The sequence below is a fragment of the Bombus huntii genome, chromosome 2 (assembly GCF_024542735.1).
Source record: "Bombus huntii isolate Logan2020A chromosome 2, iyBomHunt1.1, whole genome shotgun sequence".
In the NCBI taxonomy this organism is placed as follows: domain Eukaryota; kingdom Metazoa; phylum Arthropoda; class Insecta; order Hymenoptera; family Apidae; genus Bombus; species Bombus huntii.
This window is the reverse complement of record NC_066239.1, coordinates 1,224,911-1,252,819: the sequence shown is the minus strand read 5'-3', so window position 1 is coordinate 1,252,819 and position 27,909 is coordinate 1,224,911. Positions and strand designations below refer to the sequence as shown.

The 27,909-nt window shown below is 34.0% G+C and overlaps 1 protein-coding gene across 1 annotated transcript in view; it reads left to right on the top strand.

The window, feature by feature from the left end:
• Positions 1–27,909, top strand: part of LOC126875544 (fibrillin-1-like) — a 235,471-nt gene that overhangs the window by 93,779 nt on the left and 113,783 nt on the right. Inside the window, exon 2 of the mRNA XM_050638503.1 lies at positions 171–356. Coding sequence (XP_050494460.1) covers positions 171–356 — 186 coding nt within the window. The remainder of the gene's footprint in view (positions 1–170; positions 357–27,909) is intronic.

Genomic DNA, 27,909 nt, shown 5'->3' with positions numbered 1-27,909 from the left:
GATATTTCATTTTCATATATTTCGATCCACTTAGGAGACCAATTCTACTAGGTTTTCTCAACAGGCATTAAATCTATTAGTTACAAAGTTTTAAAAGATTTATTCAAGCATAGAACCTTTTTATTTTCCCACGCTCCTGCACGATTAAAGCTCTGCAATTCGACTTTCAGGAGTTCTGGGAAATTGTCCCCTGGTGCAAGCACCTCAGTGGGGAAGAGTGAGAGAGCGCGTTCTTAAGGATGGCACTTTACAGACCGTGTACTCGTGTGAACCAGGCCGTAGATTGAAGGGCCATAAAATACTGACTTGCACCGCCGACGGTTGGAATCATCCTATCCCAAAATGTGTGCCTCACGGTAAGTTACTTCTACTTCGTTTTATGTCTTAGCCCTTAACAATCTTAAGTGTATTACACTTGGAGTTCTAACAAACCTAAATGTGTCACAAGAAACTCCTTTCTCAGATACCACATTCTTTTCTTCAAAGTTGGCATTTTCAAGATTTTTCTGCTATCTATTTTGGTAGTGACTAATTTTTGAGACACACTGTCACAAACCTACAAATCTATTTTTGTGTCTTTATAGAACCACACATTCTCTACGATAAAAATACCAAACAGGGTTCATTCGCTTAAATATTCCTTTTCATATTACGTTTTGGATTTTTCAAAATAATTAATTCTAATGCATTTCATTGATAAAACAGCAGAGAACAAGACGAAAAGTATAAAGCTCTAAAAAACAATTTTTACCAAGTATTTGAACAATCCAAGTATGCAAGTAGATAATCTTGTATAGAGGAATTTTTGTGAAAGCATTTGCGATAGCTGGAGTGAAGAGAACGATTCTCTTTGAATACCGTGGAACGTGAAGAAGTTATCGAGTAGAAGACAAGTAATATCGAACGGAGAGTGGAATGAATCTCCGGGTGTTTGTGGACACCACGTGTTTGCGTAGGCGGAGGGTAAACATATGAAATCCGGAATAAGTGTGTTGCTCGCGATTTATCCAGATAGACGTGCCACTCAACAAGCCTATTCATCGTTTCCTCGTGTATCGAGACGTTCTCATTTCGTGACAAAGAAGTTCGCGATCGATCGCTGAAATTATCGTCACATTGCTAGGAACGGAGATCTTCGTTAAACAGAAGAACGTAATCTTGCTGACAAGTGGGTTTCGAGAGATGTATTGTGTGTCGATACCTACGCTTACGTGACAAGTAGACCGTGGATATTTATACAAATTCATGTTTTCACAAATATAATTAAAAAAGTAGAATGCAGGTAGAGAATTGTTTTACCTGTTAAATATTATAACGAGTACTATACTTTGGATCTTTTAAATATTTTTGCGTGCTATATGCAAACTGTACTTGATAAATATTTTCGATATGCGATACATGAAATTGAATGGACATTCTGTCTTTCTTAACGCTCTGTCGTAAATATAATAATGTGAGTGAGCTAAGAAGGTTTCGACGTTACAACACTTGTGAAGTAACTGATATAATACCACGACATGTATCTCGATCCAAAGTATCTTGCAAGTATCTCGCCAGATGTCGGCGTAATAATACGGCAAATAGCCCACTTGACTCGTGATGATCTCGTTTCAGAACAAGATAAATTTTTTAAATCCACTTTCCACGACATACTTTCGTTTAAGTGTCTCATTTTTATGTTACATTCCCCTTTTTATTTCAATTCCTTCTTCGGTACTTGTACTTTCTTTTAAATTAGCGATTTTAAATAAAATAGTTAAACGAGATGTGAAACTCTTCTTCAAAATTGGATCGAATTTTCCATTTTTTTTTAACAGATTTAGGGGCCGTTGATTTAATATTATCCAAATATGAACAAAGCTTAAATGTAGCTTATGTAAACGTTCCATACTTTTGTATATTTTGACATGTCTTTTCGTGAAATATATTTTTCCCTTGCAACTGTCTGAATTATACATTTTTATAAAGTGGAATATTTTTTTCGATCTCTATTAGTCATAGCAAATGTTTGTAATTGAAATTTCTATTTCTTAAATCGTGATTAATTTTCGTTACTGTATCAAGCAATAAGTTAAATCAACATTTACTATAATACGATACGCGCGCGTGCACACACAACAAATTAATATTCATCAAGGTAATGGATTACGCATAAATGCCAGCAGTGGCATGCAACGATGGATGCACGAAATGTGGATTTTGCTTTTTTAAATGTACAAAATGCACAAATATGTAAAGAGTCCTATCATTTCGTCCGGCACTGTGGATGGTGCTCGGAGAAAAAAGAAGAAGCAATAAAAAAGAAAAAAAGGACGGAAGCGGTGGATGGAAAGAGGTGGGTGGTTTTGAAGACGCGAAGGCGCCGGCAAAGAAAAGAAAGGAGGCGATGAGGTTGCGGGTGGGCAACGATGACGAATGGATTTTTCGCAGCGCGACACCTCCCAGGGGCTGTGGTCCTGAAAAGCACCCCTTTCCTTCGAAAGCCGGTCGGGATCGAAAGCAACGGGATTTCGCTTTGATTTATTGCCGCGGTCTCGCGCGTTATATTCGAGAGGCAACGCGACATCTTTCTTTCCGACTGGGCGGACATACCGTGTGCCCAAGACACGTGTACATTTTCTATCTCCCGAAAATATTGGATTCCTGGCTTATAGATATTTTTGTATATATGAGACATGGTCTGTTTGTCGTTTGTTATCCTTTGCATATATTCTCTTAACTTTAGAGAACACTATTACGGGCGATTGCATGGATTAAGGTGTAGGGGGAGGAATATATTGGGGTAGATCTGATCTGATTGTTTGTAATCTTCATAGGATTTCTGAGGTGTTTTAGGTACGTAATATAGAAAATGAGGAAGCTGATATTGTTTTATGGTGTATGGTTTGAGTGACGATGATGAAGTTCTTCCTAATTTATAGTTTCGAGAGATATGAATATATGAATACAATTGTATTCATTAGTACCTATAGTGAAATAATAGTGTTGCAAATAATGACAATTAATCGCTCTTAAATCATTTTATTGTTATAAAGTGTCTACGATTTAAAAAGAGCCTATGCAATTCCATTGCTCACGAGGGACCGTTTTAATTGTTCTATAGGGATCCCTGAGGTTTGTAACGAACAAATATTTATTTTGTTCCTTTCCTCTTTCACCAACTTATATTAAAAATCACGTATTCTTTTTATCATAAACATATCTATGTTATCTTATTGTACATTGTATTACGTTCTTTATGTTACCTTATCACTTTTATTTTAATTGATTATTTACCATCATGTTAATCGCTATGATAGGTTATTAGTGATTCAGTTGAAATGAACTAAATTTTATAATATTTGAAAGAAATTGCTTTGTTTTATTAAATTACAATAGTTGTAGCGGTTGATTAAAATTTTTGTAATTATTTTTTATGAAAGAGGATTAAAACAATTTTCATTAGAATTTTCAACAGAAAGTTTGTAGTTTCCTAAATTGTTTGCCTTATAAGTGAACGATAAAAAAATCCACTTTTTTGTATTAAAACAGTTCTTTCCTAATTCTTTCTAATCGTTACGCGATTCTAATCGTTGCCTTAATTAAGCATTTGATCGGCCGATTCTTTGATAGAGTAATAGTTTTACCGGGTCGTGACTTTAATTCTTGTTTGACGCCACGGCTAGAAACAGTCAACTTTTCAGAACGCAAAAATAGTGGACGGGAAATTAATTGAAACGTCGCTCATCAGTTAAACCGGGTCGTTAGCAAAACGTGTACAAGCATAGTAGCGGGTAGGAAATATTAAATCTTATTAGAAGCTGTCACAAACACGACGGCATCTTTTCAAAGGGTCGCAACGATTAAAGGAAGATCTTCTTCCGAAATTAAAAGAATTTCGTCTGGTAAATCCCCAAAAAAGGTTAATGCCAACTTAATTTCCCCATTCTTGATAAAACTTCTTTGTTATTTGTCTTAAACGAGGAAAAACCTAGATGGCAGAGCTAAATGAATCAATTAATCATTAAGATGACGTCTTTGAACGGATTCTGCGAATATTACGGTATGTCAGAATATATCGGATAGCCTTTTCATAAGACCATTAATGCTATATGGTTTGAGAAGCTTTTGGTGCACTGATTACGATTATTATTGTCTGCGCTGCCCAGAGAAAGAGTTTTACAAATGACGAAATATTAGGTTATCCGAAAAGCTTCTTTCGTTTTATGAGAAAATAATAGACGCACAACGTTTTTTGTTTTATATTATTTTGTCGAATGACGTACGATCCATTCTGTTCTGCTGAGATAAATACCGCGACATTTCACAGACTCATTCTATTGGCTCACGGGCCGACGCTCCAAACTAAACATACAGAATAAAATTACCCTCTACAAGACCGTAATAAAACATGTCTGGACCTACGGAATCCAACTATGGGGAACAGCAAGTAACTCCAACATTGAAATACTTCAACGCTTCCAATCGAAAACGCTAAGATCCTTAATAGACGCACCTTGGTATGTTACCAACGAAACAATACATCGCGACCTCAAGATACCCACAGTCAAAGAGGAAATAGCAAAATATAGCGACAGATATAGCAAAAGAGTCAACAAACACCGAAACTCCCTAATCACTGGACTACTCGATACGGCGGACCAGATTCGCAGGCTGAAGAGGCACTGCCCGCTAGACCTAAACGCTAGATTCAATTAGTTATCTAAATTAAGTAATATTCACTTATTTATAATACTTACTTATAAATTATACTTATCTATAATAAGTATTAACTTATTATAAATAATCAGCCATGTCACTGCGCCACACCAGGAAAATTACTGAAAGTTCTCAAAACGAGAATTGATTGTAATTTTAACAAATAAATAAAAAAAAAAAATTTCACAGACTTAGTTTTACGTTTGTATGAAGGTGCACTGTTGTAAAAAACACGTTTGCGAAAGAAAGACACTTTTCGGACAGCCTAATATATCGATCTGATACGCTAAATTGAAATTATTTTACAAGGAAGCCGTTTTTTTAATCACATCCTATATTTTATTTTCATAATATGAAATTTCCAATTCTAATAATAATAATAAACACAATGTGTTATGCAAATGATTTTTGTAGCCACTCTGTACATATAATGTTATCTTCCCGTGAGCCCTGCATTTTTACTCGTTAGATTTTATGCGAAACAAGCAATATAATATAATATACATGTATAAACAAGCACATGAAATAAATACTTTTTCGTATTACATGATTTTACTGTTTCGACATATGAAACGTATTGCAGTATAAAAATAAGCTACGGTAATTTGAACGAAAAAATTAAAGGACTGTAGATAATGAATTGAATATTGACTTAAAGGGAAGAATATACAGGGTGGTTGGTAACTGGTGGTACAAGCGGAAAGGGGGTGATTCTACGCGAAAAAAGGAGTCGAAAATATAGAATAAAAATTTTTCGTTCGAGGCTTTGTTTTCGAGAAAATCGACTTTGAATTTTCGCTCGGTACGCCTGCGGTACGTTATAACGGATCTCACTGTAGATCGTTGTCTCGATGGAAAAATTAAAAAAAAAAAGAAAAAAAACCCCTTTTTTTACGTGGGGAAATCCGGCGGATTTTTATCGGCTAAAACCCCACGGGCGGGCCTAGGTGTAAGTTCAGCAACGAGTGAAACCGTTCTCCGGGGGTACTTCCCAAACACTCATAGAAAGCACTACAACATGATAGGCAAGGGGGGGGCCCCCACTTGCCCGTTGTATATACTTCTAAGATGATATTTGGTTTTCCACCTTGGCTTGCCCAGGAGTGGTCTCGAACTCGCGACATCTTACTACCCCATACGCCCTTTACGAGCGTAGCTAGCGAACCCGCCGAGTATTTACTAGTTGTTGACGCATTATGTTCATCAAGTTGTCCTTATACTCTGGTATAAGAAAACTGGTCTTCAGTGTTGCTACAACGAACACGTGTTTTGCAGCTGATAAGATAATAAAATATAGAATAATAGAAAATATAGAATATATAGAATAGAAAATATAGAATAAAAATTTTTCGTTTGAGGCTTTGTTTTCGAGAAAATCGACTTTAAATTTTCGCTCGGTACGCCTGCGGTACGTTATAACGGATCTCACTGTAGATCGTTGTCTCGATGGAAAATTTAAAAAAAAATTTAAAAAAATTTTTATTCTATATTTTCGACTTCTTTTTTCGCGTAGAATCACCCACTTTCCCCTTGTACCACTAGTTACCAACCACCCTGTGTAATTCAAAGAAATTTAAAATTCTACGAATTGGTTAGGTTCTGCTTATAGACTCTGGGAAGGGGTACGGACTGTTTTAGGTCAATATCACGTTTCCACATGTGCAACACGCAGCTTGTATCTCTTCTAATGCTTTCGACAACATGCTCCGGCGTACGTGTGCCTTTTCACATCCTTTTAAGTGCTCCAGCGTGTTTCGCGCCGCATGTTACACGCGTGAGAACACGATTTTGGTTTTCAAACGATTCATCCGCCTTCATCGAATGTTTTGTGTAATACATGCATGGAAATATGACTTAATATAGGTTTATGATACGTCAATCGTTGTGAAAAACGAAGCAAGTTTGTCAGTCTAGGTTTTTAGGTCACACGTAGGATCAGCAGCTTTGTGTTCTTATATACGTTTCGTCATTTATTATGGAGCGTAGGTGTGAGACAACTTTTGGGCGGGATAAGTGGAAAAACAATGTGTGCGTTATTGTGTGCAAAGAAATACATAGATTAGTAATTAAACTAAGTTATAATTGATATGATAGCAGTAGTTATTTTATCCTAATATAATATTTGACGCTTTTATCGTAATATAATTGGTAACATCTACGTAAGGAAATAAGATATTAAAATTTATACTTGAAATGGAAATATAATAAAGATAAAGTAAATTTGAGGAAAAAATATGAGTAGTAATAAGTAATAAAATATTATTATTAATATTCTGTGGAGATAGATTTAATCTATGCCATCAAAATAGTGATACGATACAAAAAGGGTTGATGTTACACAAAGAAATAAAGATTTAAATGATTTTGAATGTTCCAAATTTTCAAAAAGGAGAAGATTTCGAAATTTGAAATTTTATATATTATAAAATATATTTATACATTTCAAAACTTTGATAAATTAATTAAGGTACATGTTCCTATGTTTCAATTAATCGGATACTATTAAGCACGTCGATTCAAAGAGAAGGCGAATCAATAGAAAGCATCGAACGCGTATGATAAAGGTTCTGTTTCGGCGAGGATAATAAACCAGCCAAATTCATGAGCTGCGCATCTGCATAAAAGTCGAAGTGCCGCATTCAGTCTCGTACATTTAATGAAAGCGCGACCGCCACAGAATTGGTGTTGAAGTATCAAGTATTATAAGTAAGTGAAAGAGGCCACTTGTACCTTTCCAGTCTATTCTCGTGCACTTTCAAACGTGTCCTGCTTCTTATGGTAATTAATTAATATGAGTACGAGCCTATGCCCGTAAAATATACTAATTTAGCCTGTCTGAATCTGGAAATCCGTTTGCTCGAAAACACAATAATAAAACGAGGAGAAGGCGAAAGCAAAAGCTTGATTTTGACGGAGAGTATTTGTTTTGTAATTTTTGAATTGATTGTTTCATTTAATGAAAATTAATTATCATATTCAACGCGATCAATGGTCATCACATAAATAATGAACGAAATACACATGCTATTTTGTAGCATGTTACAATATAAAATTAAGTTATATGTATATTTCATTGCTCATCTTAATTTAAAATAGTATTGTCGACGTGGATGGAAAGTCAGCTGAAGTTGGTTTCGCGATGTACGTGTTAAATTTAGTTTTATTATTATCTAAAAATACAATACGTTAAGAAATGATGTTAAAAATGCGGTCCATAAAGGATATAAACATTTCACGATTTGATTCAGTGGAAGTAATGTTGTAGAAAGACAAATGCGGACAGTGCACGTCGTGTTTACCCAAATAAAATATAAATGTTTCCCATATTTCAATATGTTACTAAATATAAAAGCCTGTTACAAATTATAGAGAATCTTCCATCCATTCAAGCCACGTTCTTCGCAATGTAATTTCGACATTTCCATTCCCCCTAACTTCGTCAAAACGGCGACGATACATCTTTATCATCACACCGGTGCAATCGCGAACTCGATTTCCTCATAAAGTTGCCGCGGATACGTCGCGGAATAAAAGCTAATTAAGAGGAGGCGCGTTAAGCGAGCTTTCCGCGCGGTTAAATCGAATGAAATCGTAGATTAAATGCGGAAGATCTATTATGCCGTTATCATTGCACCTAGTGGAAGCGTTGTGTCGCAGCGGGAGTCTTCGTCGGCGTCCCGTTGAGCCGGAATTTAACATAGGAGTTCAGAGGAATGCCGCGTGTTTCCATGCACAGCACCAACAACGTAGTCATTAAGTTGTCCCTGACAGTTGCACCTTCGTGCAACTGGAGGGAATAATTCGCTGTGTTCTCGAACCAACACTCGCCATTACTAGGGAAACCCACTTCTCAACACAGTACGAACATCGAATTAATAAGAAATGATTATACACATATTTGTACATAAAAAAGTATTCGGATACTTGTAGATACCTGTTATGAACATAATATGTGTGTTATACGAAACATTTAAAAATTTTATTAATAACAACAATCTCAAATCCCATTACTTACTTCTAACTCAATCTGCTCGTATATGTACTTCTTCTCGCATATCTTGAGACACCTTTTATGAATGTATTACGTGCGTTGTACAGAACATTTTGAAACGTAATTATCGCAGTTATGATACTCGACTATCATGACAGTATTAATAAAGTTTGAAATCAATCTGAATAAAAATGTAAAATGTATGGTAGACTAATGACAGAAAATATCATATAGGAATAGACAGTAATTGTGAATCAGTGCTAAAACAAACAATATATCGATATATTTATTAGGATTATCATTTCAATACACCTCCTTCAATTTTAAATACGAGTACTATCGCCAGTTATTATTAACAATCTATCACTAACCAATCGATCGCTGAAAACAATTTCTCATTCTCATTCTCGCGTATCTAACATTCACGATACTTTAAAATCTTTAAAAAGACATTCTTGTCGGATGACTGGCAGAGGACTCACGACTCGATATACTTCCGGATCGACTCTTCGCTACGGAGTGGCCACTCATCGAAGCACTCCTTAAAGAAGGTCGAGAGGTCACGGCACTCCACTCGAATCGAATCGAAGAGCACAGACGTGCACACACATACTCACATGAAATCCATGGACGGCGGTTGGCCATCAAAGAAACCGAGATATCACGCATAGTGGTGTACCTCTTTCGTTTGTCAACACGACCGACGACGACGAAATCTCCACTGGGACACTGGGATAGCGAAACTCGTACGAAAACAGAATGTATCCGCCTTATCTTTGGGTTCAGCGAAGGACTCACCCTGTTCTCCCCTTTCGCTTGTAAAACTGTTACGGAGGGAAAGATTGAAGAAATTGTTTTCACGGATGGATGAAAAAGTTTGATTACTTTGGATACGTCGCGTCGCTGCAAACAGTTGTGGTTTTAGTCTTTGAGGAAGATTGAAGAAATTTTGCGAAGAAATAGCTGGTGGAGCAGCTAAAAGAATTTCTAATGGTTAAAGCTTGGATTTGGAAAAATATAGATCAAGGATCCGAATACATGTTCCTTGGTGGCTTTCAATAATTGTTAGAGGTATTGAGCTATTTCCAATTTCTATTAAAATTTCTATCAAATAATGAAATGTTCAAACAAATATTAAGAAAAAAAGTTAAGGTGAAGTATCGTATTTCATCTTGCATTTGCACGATGACATGTGCAGTAATGTATACTTATATAAGAAGGTTTGAGTCAGGGCCAATTATAGGAATCTAGAATCTAGACAGATTGAAGGATAGACTTGATACTTGATACGTACGTGGTTTATGTCAGAACTTGTCATATCACACTGGCCATGCATAAAGTACCTACTGTGTACCTATACATAAGATATGTTAAGAGCTGATTTATTATCCAACGAGGGCTTTTTGATTGGCAGATAGTTAGATAGCTTAAATGAAGCTATATATGTACTAATACAAGATCATTGATGGATTTGTAGAATTTATATTTTTATCTATTATTGCTTAGTCCGTGCCTTTCGGCTTTGGACGAACTTTCGGTTTTACATCTCTTATGTCTATTTCTCTTCTTATATGTCTACCTCCGCTCTTTTTCACTCTATTCTATTTCACTCCCTTAATTATTCTATCTCTAAAAACTAAAACTAGAAACTACAAATTAGCAACTAATGACTAAAAACTATTGCAACTTTGGTCTTTAGCCGCCTTGCTGTGCATCCTTCCTGTCGTTTGCCCTTCTCTTCTCTACTATTACTTTCAGTTCTATTAAACCTTCTCCAGCTTCATTCAGCGTTTTTCCTATGTCCTTTGGTCCTCCCGTTATTTCACATTCTTCTATTACATGTCTCAGGTCTTCATCTTTCTTTCTACATAGTCTGCATCTTTTCTCTCCCTCTTCTTTACAGTATTCCCTTGCTTTGGTCTCGTTTCCACATCTGAATCTTGCCAGTTTTCTTCTGTCCTTTCACTTCATTCTCCCTTCCAAGTGCTTTGGTAATTTTTCTTTGGCTATATTTTTGTAGTGTATATTAAATTTGGATTCCCTTGTCCTTTTCCCCCTCTCTTCTGCTTCTCTCTTTCTTCTTTCTTCTATAATTTGATCTGCTGTCATCCTTTCTTGCTCCTCTCCTGCTTCGTAGGATTTATAAATTAGAATAATAATTTAGAATTACAATCCAGAAATTAGAATAATCTTACAATTTAATTCGGATAATACTGATCATCTTTATTTAACTAGTTTTAGTACAGTAAATGCAAATATAGTATACGTGAATTTTACACTTATAATCTCAAAGTAGGATGATAAGATAAAAAAGAGAAATCCATAAAATCAACGAATGAATCTGTTCGAAGTGAATAGTCACATTTTTTGTTTTACAAATATGTTTTTATTTTTATATAACGTATTTGATCCGAATATGTGCATATATCCATTTTCATTTTATCTGCACATTATAAATTCGCTTTATATTTATAAATGAAATGTATTTTAAAACATTTTTTTGCGGAATCATAGCTGCCAAAAATATATTTGAAATTGCACAAATTAAAAACTAAGTTTATGTGGCAAAAAAGCAAACGTGTGAGAATATTTATTCAATGATATATACGGTTTAGAGTAGAGTTTAGAGTATCACGGAAAAATTGGAAATTCTTTATTTTGACATAAACGCGAACTTGTTTGAATATAAAATTGACTGTTAAACACGAATGATTCAAGGAAACTATCTCTTGTAACTGTAAATAAGGATTTGAATAAATTTATATTAAATATGATGTCAAATCAAGATGAATTTCCAATTGAAATAGTATATTTCAAATTATTCAATTTCTATGAATCTAAATTAGGTTCGTTTTTACAGAAACGTTTTATAGAAACTACCTGAACCTTTTTTCCTCTATTTTTTCAAATTGCTTTCCGATAAATCCAACAAGATAATCTCGATTTCATTCATGTTTCACCTCAATTCGGTAAAAGCGAAATTTCCAAATCAATTCTGATGTTAACGTACCGACAACCTACTACAAATCTTGATCATTCTACTTTATTGACAAACAACGATTTTTCGTGTATGCGAGGGTTGGAAAATCTTTGTAGAACGTGGATGGAAAAACACTAATCTACATTGGAAATAAAAAGCAAAAATCGACCGAAATTGCGATAGAAAAATTTATTGCTGTGTAAGCTGTACGTACCATTGATAACGTATCGGAATTCCAAAAAAATTTTTGTACATAGTTAATTATCTATGCTAGAAGGAATATAAAAATTTTCGATAATAATTCATTCGCTCGAATAATTTACATATCTTTTTTGTTGAAATTTAGTTAATGATAATTTTTCATATAATTCTTGTAACAGATTTCTATCTTTTAAACTTAATTTTTTAAGTGTAACAAGATTTAAATATGTTTTATAAATATGTTTTATAATAAATATGTTTTATAAATATGTTTATTCATTGAATCCACGGGGATGGTTTTCCGAAATCATTCCGAACGCTCTTCTAAAGTTGATAATTTTAAATAATGTTTCCCCAATATTATCTCACAACTTTTCGATAATATTTGATTTACAAGTAATCATTACATTGTTTGCGATAATCTTTCCTTTATTTCCCAATTTGAAATAATTTCTACAGAATTTTGACAGTAATTTTGAAGCAAGACTATGAATCTGATTAAAAACCTATATATTGTAGCTCTTGAATGTCTAAATTATTTATCAACCACAAGTACTCCTTTCTGTTCATTACGTGACAAATAAGCAATTTATGAATTTAGGAACATGTATCTAAGGATTATTCTCCTGAAACGTAATAAGACTTTTATAAACACCTAAACAATTCTTTCTTCAAGAACTCAGAACTTTTTTCTGTTAAAAACAAAATAATCGAATTTTTTGAACAATTATCAACCAGAAGACATCAATATAGTATTCCTTTTCAGAAATAGCTTGTAGATTGCAGTGGATGTAAAATGATCATGAATTAGAGCAAATGTAAACGTTATGGCGTTATCGGTATTTATGCCCGATCAGGTTGATACATTTATACTGAACTGTGACTATATTTGTAGTCATGGGATACAGTGCAACTCGTATCGCGGTTTACCAATGATTAAAACATGGAGAACCGTAGCTCGAAAGAAGCCACAGTCATTCGCGATGGTCCAGAATTGAAAATTCTGTTTGGTCAGCGCTATCACATCTAAAAGGCCGACGATGACAGGAGAAAAGTTAGACAGCAGGATTCCGAGTGACGGAAAGATAGAGAAGAATTAGAGGGATGCGACAAGGATTTATGGTGAGACGCTTATTTGAAGCTTCCCTCTGGAACATAGAACGTTTTGTACGATAGAATTCTGAAGGACATTGATCCTCCTCTTAAATTTTACCATGTAACGATATTTAACACTCAACAAGGAGAATTGCAGGTATCAAACGGCGAATCACGCGTCAAATACCAACCATGCAAATATGAAATAACGAGATTCGTTGACTTTAATCCGATTTATTTCTTCCGCTTCTTTTCTTCTCGTTCCTTTTTTTTCTCTTTATTGTGGTGCAACGAATCCTGATAAATCAGACTACATGCCTTAATGGAATTTTATTTCCGCATCATAGAGAAGGAACGGTGTAAATATTCTTTTCTTTTTTCTTTTTTTTTTTTTATATCTGTTAGCCTGTGTGACATTGATCTCTCGTGCCTCGATAAAACAACATGGAATATTGCAGGAATTCCAACGATATTTAAAAATACGATTTATAAAAGCCGGTCAAAGCATAGGGAACAGGTTTTTTCGTTCACTCTTGATGCTCGATATTGGGATTTGTACGTGAAAGAACATTGTATACACGTCGCTGATTCTCTTTTCATTTGCCTGGTTTGAATATGTGGAAATTTGGTCGCTTCTTTTTTAAATAAAAAATTTAGTAATTTAATGTGGTAGAAATACATCTTTGTCGGATTAATGGCATTCAATGTTTTATAATTTTGATTTTAAATCATCCTATTTTACCAAAATACTTATAATGTTTAAAGATCGAATATACATGTTCCGTTCTAGTATTTATGCTCGGATTTTACTTCTGATCATTATTTTTTTCAGCATGAAGATAAAAGCTACTATTTACGGATATTATGTATACGTCTAGTGAACAGGTTATGGTGAATTTAAAAACAAGTCATGTTCCTTTAATATGTCATGAAGCAATTTGTTATGGCGTGTGTTAATTATGAGACGTCTTTCTGCTCCTTTAAAAAATACTTTTCAAGTCTCAATTATAAATTCAAATGTTACATGTACAGAGCGATTCCGAAATCCTGGTACTGGAAAGGATGTGATTCGTTCGAAAGGATAACGTTCACATAAAACAATTTTATGCTATATTTTGAACTTATTTTTATGTAAGGAATCACATGTTTTTCGGTTGCATGATTTAAGAATCACCCTGTATTTATAACTTCTCGAAATACATGAAACGTTTCAACATTGATCCATTTTTCATTAGCCTTATTTCAAAATATATTTTTCAAATCTCAATCCCGAACTGAAATCCCATACACTATATCTTTTCGCGTGAAAACGTGCCAATATTCCAAACCAACCACCGCTTAACTTCCGTCTACAAGATTTATGATTCCCGTCATATCTCTTCCGCCACCAGTACCCTTATTTCATACTTCTAATCTCTTCTCTCTTAAAGACGATGACAAAATGAAAAAATAAAGAAAATAAAATTCTACACTCACCAAAGCAACCTCCTCATCTTACGAACATAACCTCCGAATCGAAATCAATTCTTTTCTCCTTTATCTTTCCACGCTATTGACGCCAGTAATGCAACGTTATTCCTTTCAAGACCTACATGTATACGCCTGAAAGGCCTAAAATCATATCTATGTTTAAGATTGTTCTTCTGTGAAAGCAAATACAGTTTAAAAAAGAACTTTATATTATTCCAGAAAGTATTTGGTCGCCCAGAAAGTTCGTTCCGATTTACATTTCGATTCGATATACGTTTATTGAATTATATATTATATAGGTGCCATTTTGTTTCATAACCTTTTTCCATCTTTCACGCAACTTGAATATTCAATCCTTCCAGAACCTCCCAGGTTTTTCGGCGAAAAATTGTTCAATATGATCTTTCATATCGACAAAATTCTTTAAAAATCGCAACGAACTTTCCGGACGACTCAATGTATTCGAATTTAACCATTATATAAATTCTATTACAAAATACTGAATCAGTATTTTTGTATTTTTTAGGACGTAATGCGTAAAAAAATTCAATTGATTTTTGTAGTAGATAAACAAATCTAGTTTTCATCCTAGTTGATTGAAAAAATATTAATTTCTTGGCCACTCAAAGTTTTTTAAAGTGCAGAACAAATAGAAAACAGCACAAAACAGGTATAGAAGCTGTGTACAAAATTATTCTATACATAATATAAATTATATATTTACATATAATTAATATAATATAATATATTACATATAATTAATATGTCACTTCAAAATCTGCATCTGATGATGATAAATGACCGATTCTTTAAGTCATTTTGAAGATCATTAAAAAATCAGACATATGTCTGCATATTATATAAAATTCATCATTGAAACGATAATTTGACTAAAATGTAACGAAACATCCAGTACCTTGATTGATAATTTTAAAATAATTGGGAATGATGGCCAAAGCAATGCGATATTTTTTGATACACGCACATATTACATTACATATTCAGATAACATTAACGTGATATGCCAAACAATCATCTACAGTTTTCTCTCTTAAAGACAACGATAAAACGATAAAATCGGAGAAAAAAGAATTCTGCATGAATCTTACCTTACGAACATAACATTCAAATCGACGAAATAAATTTTTCCATTCTTTATTTTCCCATGCAATTAACGCTAGCGATGTAACATTACCCCTTTCAACTTTCCGTTATTCAATTTGTTGATATTCATCTTCATTTTCAAATAGAATTCAGAATCCCGGAGGACGATTTCCTCTTTTCATGGACCGTTTTCACGGCTCCGGGGTCACATTTTTCAGCGAGCATTTAACACGAACGTTTCGGATTTTCAGCAGTCCAAATGCCGCGAACAAGGGACGACGTTAGAATGGCCGTGAAAGAATCTCGTTCGAAAGAGTGGTTTCCCCGTGGAAGCTTCTTCTTCACCGTTTCCTCCTTTTTTCTTTTCCTCACTGTCGTTTTGTTTCATTCTTTCTGGTCAGATGTGCGATGGGACATGAGATTCGCAATTTGTCCTTCGCAGGAACACGGTCAGATGCATGTGATTGGCGAATGTCTGGTTATTACTGGCCCGTGACAGTGCCGTCAGATGAAATTGCATTCATTTCACTGGACGAGATTAGGCTTTCTTTCGGCGCCCTGTTAGACACGTATCGTGATTCGTGAAATTCCACGTCAAGTTTTACTTGTATACAGTAAGATTTATTATATTATTTTTATGAGACTCGTGTTATTTATTTATCTGCTAGTAGATCTATATCATTTCTGATGGGATTAATTAACCAAGCGTAAAGGTCTAAAAGAAAAAGTATAAATGTATTCAGTAAATTGAAATAAGAATTGTACACGAGTCAACTTATGTACACGTTTTTAGTTTTATGTTGTTCACACACTTCCTTTGAACACACGCTCAGATCAAACTCTCTCCCTATTTCACTTCCCCCTTTTTGCTTTACATATGGCTTATATTACGTTAGGCAGTTCGGGTTCCAACACCTGGCCTCGATTTAAACTCAAATAAAAATTTACGTAGATTACGCTATTTTTCCTTCTTTTCGATCGTTTATTCTAACCCTTCTTACTTACATTAACCTTATGGATTATTAATAGTAGTACCTTTTCTCAATTTTATGAATCTATCTTTGACTAACACTTTGGTCATTATATCCACTATATTTTCTTTGGAATCTACATATTGCATCTCTATAATTTTCTTCCTTGCAATGTTTTTTTTTTTTATAAAATGTTCTTTGATTTCTATGTGTTTCCCTGTTTCGAGTTTTCATATGAGTTAATCATACTTATTACTCATTGATTGTTCATTTGTAGAATCTTCTTGTCATCTATATCGAAGTCTCGAACTATTCCTTTGAGATTTATTAAATCTTGTGCAGTCGAGGTCGCTGCCACATATTTTGCTTCGGTAGTCGATAGTGCTACACACGTTTGTTTCTTGGAATGCCAAGATACTGGGTTACCCTAAAAGAATATTGCTCAGCCACTTATGTTTTTCTACCAGTCTTATCACCAGCCCAGTCAGCATCTGAAAATCCTTCTATGATCCTGTTCTTAGATTTTTTATATTCTAATCTCATCTTTTTCGTACCATTTAAATACCTTAAGATACGCTTACCGGCTTTTCAAGTCTGTTCAATGGGTCTATCTAATACTCTACTTAAATATGAAACTGCGTACATTAAATGTGGTTTGAGGTTACTGCAGCATACATAATGCTACCTATTAGCTCTTTGAATGGTACTTGTATCTCCTCTAAATCTATATCTATCTGGAAGTTTGTTTCCATGGGAGTAATAGCTGTTTTATAATTTTCCATATTAAATTTATTTATAATTTTATCTATCACCCTCTCTTGACTTATTGAATGGTTTGTTTCCTGTTTTGTAATTTCCATTCCCAAGAAATTTCTCACTAATGCGTTTACTACCTCTGCGTAATTCCCACTTATTATTATATCGTCCATATAAATTATTAAATAGCAATCTTGTTTATAATATGTGCAAAAATCATATTGTGGTCACAGAAATCCCAATCCATTAATAAACTTGTCAAATTTATTGTTCCAGCACATCGGAGATTCTTTTAACCCATACAGGACCTTCTTTAGATTCAAAGTTTCGACCCCGTTATGTTGTAAATATTTTGGTATCTTAATGAAAATATCTGATTCTAATAGGTGAATTTTCCTTGACCGCCTTTCAGCATTCGTATGGTGGATAAGTTTGCGACAGGGGCATGTATTTTGATATCTATCTTTTTTCACTTGAAACTCTTTAACAACTAAGCTTGCTTTCTTACGTCCATTTTCCTTTGTCGCGAATACCCATCTTGTTTCTATTGCTGTTTTTTCTTTGAGTAACTTGGCTACTTTCCACGTCCTCTGGTTTTCAAGCGCTCCTCTTCTATTGCTTGTTTCCATACTTTGGTTTGTGTCGCTTCTTCAAAGGTGGTTGGATTTTCGTTTTGGATCAAAAGACAATACGGCATATACATCTCATATTCGGACTGCCATTTAGGTTTCTTCACTATCCTTTTAGGCCTTGCCTGTTCACTTTCTAACTCTCCACTTCCCTTTTCGCTATTTTCAACTTCACTTTGTTCTCTTGTTGATTTAATTTTTCCTGTTTCTTCTGTGTCCTCCTCTTCCTTGGTTTCTCTCCGTCCAAGCGGTTCTGTATTGTTCTGTTCGAAATTTCCTAACCTCTCTTCATTGAATATTCCTCGATACTGTTATTTTCTTTTCTTCCGGATACCATATTTTATACCCACTGCCTTCATATCCATCTAATAGCATGGGTCTTGCTCTGAGATCTAGTTTACTTGATCTCGGTAGAGCAACCTTCCATATATAGCAAACCGAATACCTTTAATTTTGATAAATCATTTTCATTAAACCAAATTTTTGCTGGCGTTACATTCTCGTTGGCATTTGCTGGGCTTCTTTTTAGTTCGTAAGGTGAACATCTAATTGCTTCTCCCCATAGGGTCTTTGGTAACTTTGTCTCAATGAACTTAACTTTAGTTCTATCCATCAGAGTCCTATTCATCCTTTCGGATTTGCTATTTTGCTGGGGAGTGTATGAACACGTATACTGAATTTTTATGCCTCGTGATTTATAGTAGTTCTTGAAGGAACCTGACGTGAATTCTCTACCATTATTTAGTCTCATATTTTTTACTGCTATTCCTCGTTGTGATTTTTAAAATTTTCTTCATTCTTTTGTTTTTGTAGATATGCTAAATAAAGTGAGAATAGTCATCTATCACCACTTGAAAGTATCTATGTCCATCTAGAGTACATGGGTCCTGATAGATCGGAGCCTATTTCTTGAGATTGTTTCTTTCTCTCATAAAAAATAGGTCTTCCGGCTTTGCTTTCCACACATGCGGAGCACTTGTCATTGCTCATTGGCAGCCCTAGAATTCTTATTCCTTTTCTATTCAAATGGTCTAGATTTCTATGCCAGATCTCAGCCTTTTGGGTCCGACTTGCTTCGAAACCTACACAAACCTTATCTTTTTTAGGGCTTAATTTCAAGATATACATGTATAGGTTATTTTCCCTTTTGCAGTACAACTTATGGTTTTTGTTCACAACTTCTACGCTTTTCATATCAAACGTCACCTTGTAGTTATTTTGGGCTAGCTTTCTAACTGACAAGAGGTTATACTTTAATCATTTTACTATTAAACCATATATTTTTCCCCTTTGTACATTCCAACAAAGTCACCCTTTTTTGTAGCCTTCATCTTCTCCCCATTCGCCTACGTGGATTGTTACCCCTCCCTGTAACATTTCTATATTGCTCATATATTTTTCCATACTTGCCTTCATTAAATGTACAGTCGTGCCTGAATCCAGAATAAACTTGGTAAATTTACTCTCATTGCGACAGACCGCGCTGCTTAAGACCACAAATGAGATTTCATGCTTAGTAGCTTGACCAGCTGTTTCTGGTCTCCTTGGCTCTATCTCTGAAGGAACTTCTGCCCCTATACTTGTTAGAGTTCCTTTTTAGAAAGGATTTAAGCGTTACCTCGTCATTATTGCTTTTCTCGTTCATCGTCTTACTCATCATTTTCAACTCCTCATTAAGCAGCCTAGTTTTGACAAAGTCTAAAGTGACCTCTTTATTATTCATTGCCTCTTTGGCAGTTATTATGGCGTTATAGTCCTCAGGCATCGTCAACAGTAGGTGACAAATATTATCGGATTCATCCATTTTGAATTCTGCATTTTTCATCTCCCTTATGCTCAAATTTTAACAAGAAATCTTCCAGCCTTTCATTCTGTCCACTCTTCAATGAAAGTAGCTTTCTTTTAAAGTGCAATTTTGAAAACGTGCTGTTGCTCTCAAACGTATTTTTCAAAATCTTCATCATTTCTTTTGCAGTGTATGCATCTTTCAGTAGATCTAGATGCTTGTCCGTAATGCACTGCGTAATGCACTATCGACTTGGCTTTCGTGTCTCTTAACAGAAAACTCTTTCTATCTTCATCCTTTGTGAACGACGCGATTTCGACGCTTAGCGTATCATCTATTTGCCTCTCACCCAACAGGCATTTAACTGGGAATTTCCAGTTATTGAAATTTTCCACGGACAACGGGAGAGATACTGTGCTGAATTCATGTTTGCTTTTAAAATACTCTTTTTGAAACTATTTACGTATGAAACTCTGATTTTTTATCTTTTCGCTGCATGTGGTTACCCTCTCGATTGTCTGTTACAGCTTGTCTCTTTCATTTTCTATTTCATTTCTACCTCTTTTACACCTACTCTGAGTCCATAACCTAATGGGATTAATTAACCAAGCGTAAAGGTGTAAAAGGACAAGTATAAATGTATTTAGTAAATTGAAATAACAATTGTACACGAGCCAAGTTATCTACACGTTCCTAGTTGCACGTTGTATACACACTTCTCGAACATACTCTGAAATCACGTTCTCTCCCCTAGTTCACTCTCCCCTTTTTGGTTAACACATGGCTTATATTACGTTAGTCAGTACGGGTTCCAACAATTTCTCTTTCTGAATAAGGTGTACTTGTTGTATTTGAGTAAATATGAATGTACGAGTATGTTTACCCGACGAGAGTGAATGTGTAAATTTTGCAAAGTGTAATTAACCTGTAATTAACATGGCAGCTATTTTACCGAGGTTCGCAGTACTTCTCATAAATGTTAAGAAATTTACAGGTAATTACAGAAATAAAAACGATGATATTGTACGTTATGTTTATTATTTTAATTGGCAGTACTACACAGTGTGTATTTTCTAATATTATCACGAAAGTAGACATTCAAATGTTTAACACTAGAACTACCGATAGTTAACACGAAGCTATTTCTATCAAAACCAGCTAAAATGACTGGTCTTTAAAAAATACGTAATAATAGAATATTTTTATATTTATTGATTTATTACTTTCTTACAGAAGGAATTTCATGTTATGCAGTAGATTTTTGGTATTATCAATCCATCTGGGACTATCATCCCTAAACGAGAATTGACACATTTATAAAATTGTAGAACCAGTCATTTCGACTGGTATTGGTATAAGTAACCTGGATACAAAATTATTTTCAGTTTGAATACATAAAAAAGAAAATAAAATTCATTATATTATTCTTTTAGTTATCATTGCAAACAAAAGATATAACATGAAATAGGAATTTTAAAATAAAATTGTAAAACCAGTCAATTTGACTGGTGTGATAGTTCTAACGTTAATGACACCATTTTATCAGTTACAATTTGGTATTTGAAATTAGTTTAATTTAAATGGAAACAAATTTTCGATGTTTTCAATTTCTAAACTAGGATGTTTATATCTATGTTACAATGAAGTATATGAAAGAATGAAATCTAATGTAGCAATAACGCTCTTTGCACAGATGATAGTTGTTATTTTCAAAATATTCATGTCATCATATTATAAATATTTCGGATATATATTATATCAATTATTGCTCACAGCAATAATGAAGCATTGCAATAAAATTGTATTGTATTTTATTCCAATAAAGATAACCTTTAAACCTATAAACCTATAACCTATAAACTGTAGGTTTCTGATAGAACAATCAGGGAGCGCTTGATTCTACGATGTTCTCATTTCGTTACAAACCTTTTGTTGTTCCTTTTGTCAGTCATAATTCGAATATTGACCGCTGGTCAATTGAATCACGGGTCAATCGATCAACTCTTTATTAGTGTGAATAAAGGGTCGTCTGGTGCAAGAAATGTTCCTAGTAAATTCTCGCAGTGCATGTGATGAATTCCTGGTATTGTTTATTCACGCGAAATATATTTTTCATTATTTCGTCGAAGCCTTTTAATTCCCAAAGTGGACAGACACAGAATATTTAAACTGCGTGTAATAATTGTTTGGTCTACACACATATGTATATTTTATCTCTGTTTTATTCTGCACCATTCATGTTGTGTAAAGATTCATAATCCACTACAAAAATGAAAAAGATTTAAAAACCTGTAAAGATTTAGACCCCTATCTTCCTATCAATCATTTTCATTATTCAAGATTAACTCGATTACCATCGCAATTTTGCCGTACGATTTCCTGGAATATTTAATCCCTTGCTGTACACAATCAAATTACAAAGTCGGAAATAAAATGTTCGATGGTATGACTTCACGTAAAATTAATGTCTAGCGAAGTGAATACATTTCGTTAAAATATAAAGCAACAAAGCGCAACAGATAATTTTTTTCAAAAAGTTACTGATTAATTTGGTCAAATCCCATTCAAAGGTTAAGTACAAAAAAAGAAAAAAAAATGTTGAGAAGAAGAGAGAGAAAAAGAATAGTAATACAACCAGTCGTAAAGAGCAGAGTGAATGTAATATCATGGATTCTAGCATAAAATTTCTTTGATTTTAGATAAATGTGGCCGTAATTTTAGGGTCTACCTCTCTGGTTGGAATTAAGTTTTCATTGCTCGTTCATTATGCGCACAATCCATCATGATAAAAATGACTTTAATTTTTCTGTCTGTGTCTCGTGCTTATTTGACATTTTTACACAGCGGAGATTGCGATTTATTTTTATTGACATGATTCAGGGAATATTTTGTATTTGGTGCATACTAAATGTTAGTTTATTGATTCGAAGTAAACAGTCGAAATAAACATTTCAATTATTTGCATGATTTTAAAACATGCATTTGCTGCAATCATTAAAATCATTTTGAAGGTCATTCCACGATCATATATTATTACGCAACACATGTTATTATTTTACATATTAATATCTTTGACGTTACAACTCTATACCTTATAATTAATACAAATTATTCATCCTATAATTGAGCCGCTTATTTGTTAAATCAATTAATTCCACAAAATCACAGATAGAGAAGGTTCATGAAATTACATTGTAGGATTAAATATCACTTGCGAAAGTACTTTGACACTAAAATTTCAAAAAGTAGAGGTAACCATTTTGTCCTGTACACAGCACAATTCAGAATTATTACAGATCATACATATATATGAATTTCTTTGTTTATTTCTGTGTTCTTCATCCACTAATAAAATGGTAGTTAATTCGTCATGAAATATTACAAAGCACTCTATACTTTAATTTTCAATTATTAAATAATTGCAAACGCTGGTTTAGGTTTGTGGAACATTCTAATGTTATGCTACATTCAAATGATATCTACGTGACATATCGAATGAATCGAACTATTTTAAACGATTACGTATGGTTCGAAGGTTCGATGTACTACTGACACCTTATTAGAGGACAACTATATCTGAAGTTTGCTTCTTAACGGACAAAGATCTCGACGTGTCCGTAGATCTTAAATTTAACAGAGGATATAGTTTTTACGAGGCTAGCTTACGCGTCGTCACGTCGTCGTAGTATAATAAACACATATAAGAGTTCAATTTCGGAGTTGACGTTGTAACACATCAAAATCGGTTGAGCAACGACCACATTCGACTCGTATCCGTAGATCGAATTGGTGGATAAGGGTTTCAAATGCTGGTACCGTGATGTAATCCAGCGTGTATGAAATTGTTCCTACGATATTATTCCTTTGCTAATGGGTAAGTCGAGATGATACGTGGTATGGTTGAAACGTTCCTGTCAAACAAGATACGAATGATCTAAAATACAAGAGAGAATATGGTTCTTGGTTTGCTTGGTAGAGGGAAAATGCAGAAAAATAGCAGAACCTATTTGATGTAGAAACTTGACCTCAATACAGCAAAATAGCAAAAACAATTTAGTAAGTGAAGTTGATAGAAACATTTATATCTTTCAATGTTTTAATCGTTTTCCATGTTCCATTTTCATTATTGTATAAAAATTGTCTCACGAATGGATCAATTAATATTCGCACTTTTTTATTGAATTGGATCAGGTGCCTAATACCTGTGGATGATAGTGTGTGCATAGGAAAATTGTAAAATTGTAGAGAAACTTGGGAAATTTGGACGCAAATAGCGAATACATAAATAGCGGAAGATCTCTTTTTCTAACTTTTATTTTTTCTAACGTCGACTTTAATCTTCATCCGAAAACAGCTTTTTCGTATCAATTTATGCTTATTTATATATATTAATTCTGATCATCACATGAATTATTGCAGATAGCTTATTCGTTCAATGGACATATATCTTATCCCTACTTTATCGACACGCATTAGATTTATTTCTATTCCATATATTATCCTTGTCCTATTGTTCGAATACGTAATATCTAGTTGTGCAGTGCAATATCTGGTGTACAGTCAACGTTCCCGCAACGAAAGGATTAAAGCTTTCCGCATAAGATTTATCGTAGATGTACCAAATATGCCAATATTAATTTTATCGCCACATAAATGTAATACAAAATTCCGAAGTTTAAAATGAAAAAGATTGGAAAGTTCAATATTCTCAGACTCAAAGAGACAAAACAAAAATCATAATTTACAACACAATCTATGGCAAATCCTTTTATTAAATTTATTTCTTTAATTTTACGGTGGTCCAACATTTTTTGTTACCAGTCCAGTTTCTACTGTCTGTAAAATTTTTCTAATTTTTCCTACTGCTACTACTTATCTATCTTTCTTTTAGAAAATAAGAAAGAAAGTGTCCAAATTCAGTTTTATACGGTCAGCACACAAGCATTCGAGTTACCGCGTCATTCTTCCGGTATTTCAAAATTAAAAAACGTTTTACACCGATAAAAAAGTTCCTTTGCTCTGGAAATTTCACGGTCTGCCGTTCACTTTGAAATTATTTCACTCCCGTGGTTTTCTATCTACCTATCAAGTCGCGCTTTTATTTTGACTTTATTTCGTTTATCCGCTGCAATAAATTCTATTAACTATTCGTATCTCGACTGGTTCAGGATTCGACGATGTCCGAAATACAGTGTGACTCGTTATCTCGTAACAGTCATATATATTTTTATTGCCTTATTGATTACCAATAACTACAAAATATATATAGACATAGTTTCACGCGGTGCTTCAAAAGCACTCGTCTCTTTACTGTCAAATGTACGCAGACACGCTCGTTATTTTTCTTTCAAAACGATGTTCTCATCGTAAATATGTTCTCGTTCAACAAAATGGGACTTTTACGTACATACATCTTGTAAGGTTTCCAAGTGGTAATCGTAAACTGTGATAATTGGATACGTCTTGTAAAAAGGAAAGAGCAAGTAGCGTGGAATCGTTATACCGAAAATTGGATTGCCTTGAAAATATAAAATTTATTAAATCAATAATTTTTATTATTTTAAAATACCACTTGTAAGAATTGCATGTGTCGAACATTAATTAAATTCACTTTGGATTAATGTCATATATGTTTTCAAGAATTGCGAGAATTCGATGTTTTTAATTCGAAAAATGTTATTTAGTTGGCGTTAGGTCGTTGACAGATGTGATAATTTCAGAGTGACATGGCGCTTCGACCAAGTTTGAAATATTATTATCTTCTCTTTGTGTGACAGATAGATTTTTTATATTTTCAAAATATGTTTCTATTGTGTTGATACATTACGATGTGACCATTTATATATATAAATGTAAATATCTATAAACTGCAGTGAAGATCCTATAATAATATTAATAATAATATTAATAATACGGATATTAAAGAATATCAAGGATAATAAAACATAACAACAACAATGGTAGTAATAGTTGCTTCACGTTCAATGATCGGTTAAGTCTATTTTGTCCAATAACCAAGAGTTAATCTCTCTCCCAACATTGTTAGCACGCAGTTAATGTCAGCAACAGTTAGTCTCCTGCCTCAAAATCGGCTCATCCATCGATCGTTCCTACGCTTCCAACTATCCCAAGAAACAGTCACGAAAATATGTTTCACTGTTACGATATAATTCGGTGTTACAATCTTGCTTACGAAATTCCGCCAAAATGTAATAACATTATCATCGATCTTGAGTACAAACCGGAAACTTTCTCTTGTATAGAAATTTCTCATTGGCCAGCAATTTTACACGCTTCGATTGTTTCAATTTGGGATATTTGCTCTCGAATTTTGTTCTTCCAGCTGCCTTTGTACCACTTTCATCGTTTCTATCTCGGCAAGAGTAACGTTCCGACGAACTTCACTTAAAACTTGTGTTCAACTTCGCTGTATCTAGCAAGTTGCATCGCCAAATATTTTCCATTCTTCTCTAGCCCGCGTTTCCGATGAATTACTTGTCGCATTATTTCTAGGGATAGGAGCCGAAAATTCGCAGGAAAACATCGCTCAAAAAGACCGTGCGCGTTCAGGCATAAAGAAGTTTCCTTTGTTAAAAGGACAAAGAGCATTAACCGGCGAGGAGACTTCCGGCGTTTCTTTGCTCGCCGGGGCATTTCTCATGCGCGACGATTGTTCCACGATCGCCCCGCGAAAGATGCCGGCGGGTTCGCATGCTTGCATTAAACTCGAGGATTGCGAACCGTGTCGTTAGATAAATCGATACGCGACAGGAAATGAAGTCTATGGAAATGGAAAGTCCATTGATTTAGTCGTTCGTTGCCGGGCTTTCGTTGCAACCATGAATTTCTTATGTTTGTTTAAAGGTTGTTCCAATGGAAGTTTATGCAAGTAGACTTAAGCAAGATACGAATTATAGAGAAAATTGTTGTGGCTTGAGGAAAAGTTAATGTGCTTGGGTAAAAAAGATTTTAACAAATCATTGATTAATTAAACGATAAATGTATTTGCTTTCGGTAAAAGTGTCTTCTTATGTCTTCTTTAGAAAATGACCCAAAAGATTTTTTTCTATTATTTGTAACGAATAAAAATCATTTATCTCACAGGCAAAGAGATTCGATCCTGAAAGCATTAGTTACGTTCAGATTTGCTTAACCATATTATAGTACATCTTTTTGGAACTGTTATTTATAATATATATGTAAAAAATATCATACTTTAACATACTTTAATATATTCATAAGCCAAATTGATGTATTCTATTTTTAAAAAGTTTCATAATTTATATTTAATATGTATTTAATCTTCAAAACTCAAATTATATTAACTACCAGTTGCTGAATCAATTTGGCTTCTGTGTAGTTCCTATCTGCCATTGAATAATTATCTCGAATAAGAACTATAAAATTTGAAATGTAAAAAATCATATTGGTTGAATCCAGTTTTTCTTACATACTTATCTAGGTAGCTACGAATATAGAAAGACATTTACGTCATATTAAATATTCGGCGTTTGACGATATTTTATCTCTTCTTTTCTCCCTTCGAGTCTGCTTTTTAATATTGCATATTCAATGTGGTCCACGATTCATCCTGAAAATCCTATTCGGGCGCATTATTATTTCAATACGCAAGTCTGCGTACGCCTCGTACGAGATTTTATAGCTCTATTCGGTAACAATGGGCAAACTGTTAGCCAAGTTTTAAGCAGAGAGCCATTAAAAGTGCGTCCCGAACGTGACTGTGCTAAAAGTTCGAATTAAAATAAAATCGTACAACTCGGCCTGAATACGTCAGTTGCGAACCTCCGCTTTAATTCTCGCCCCCTAAATCGCTTGATTTAGATTTTCCTTCTCTTTTTTCGTTGGCAGAGCTGATGATTTAACGCGAGCGCTACGTGCTTTAAATCGTTGTTAACGTGGAATCATCGGATTTGTGTAGTCTCTGAAAAGTTGGAATGAATTATACATCTTTTACTTCGTGGAGAACCAATACAAAACTAAATTTCGTTCGCAAATTTTTTTTTTTTGTATATTAAATTGCATGAAAGTCTTGATACGAGAGAAGCACACTCATTTTCTTTATGGATGTAAATCTGAAACATAAAATTACGCAATCACGATAGCAAGGGTATCTGAGAAATGACATTTTTCTATCGATCAAATTTCCAGATTTTCCTCTATATCTGCTGTATTTAATTTTTATCGAAAAATTATTATTTGGTTGAATC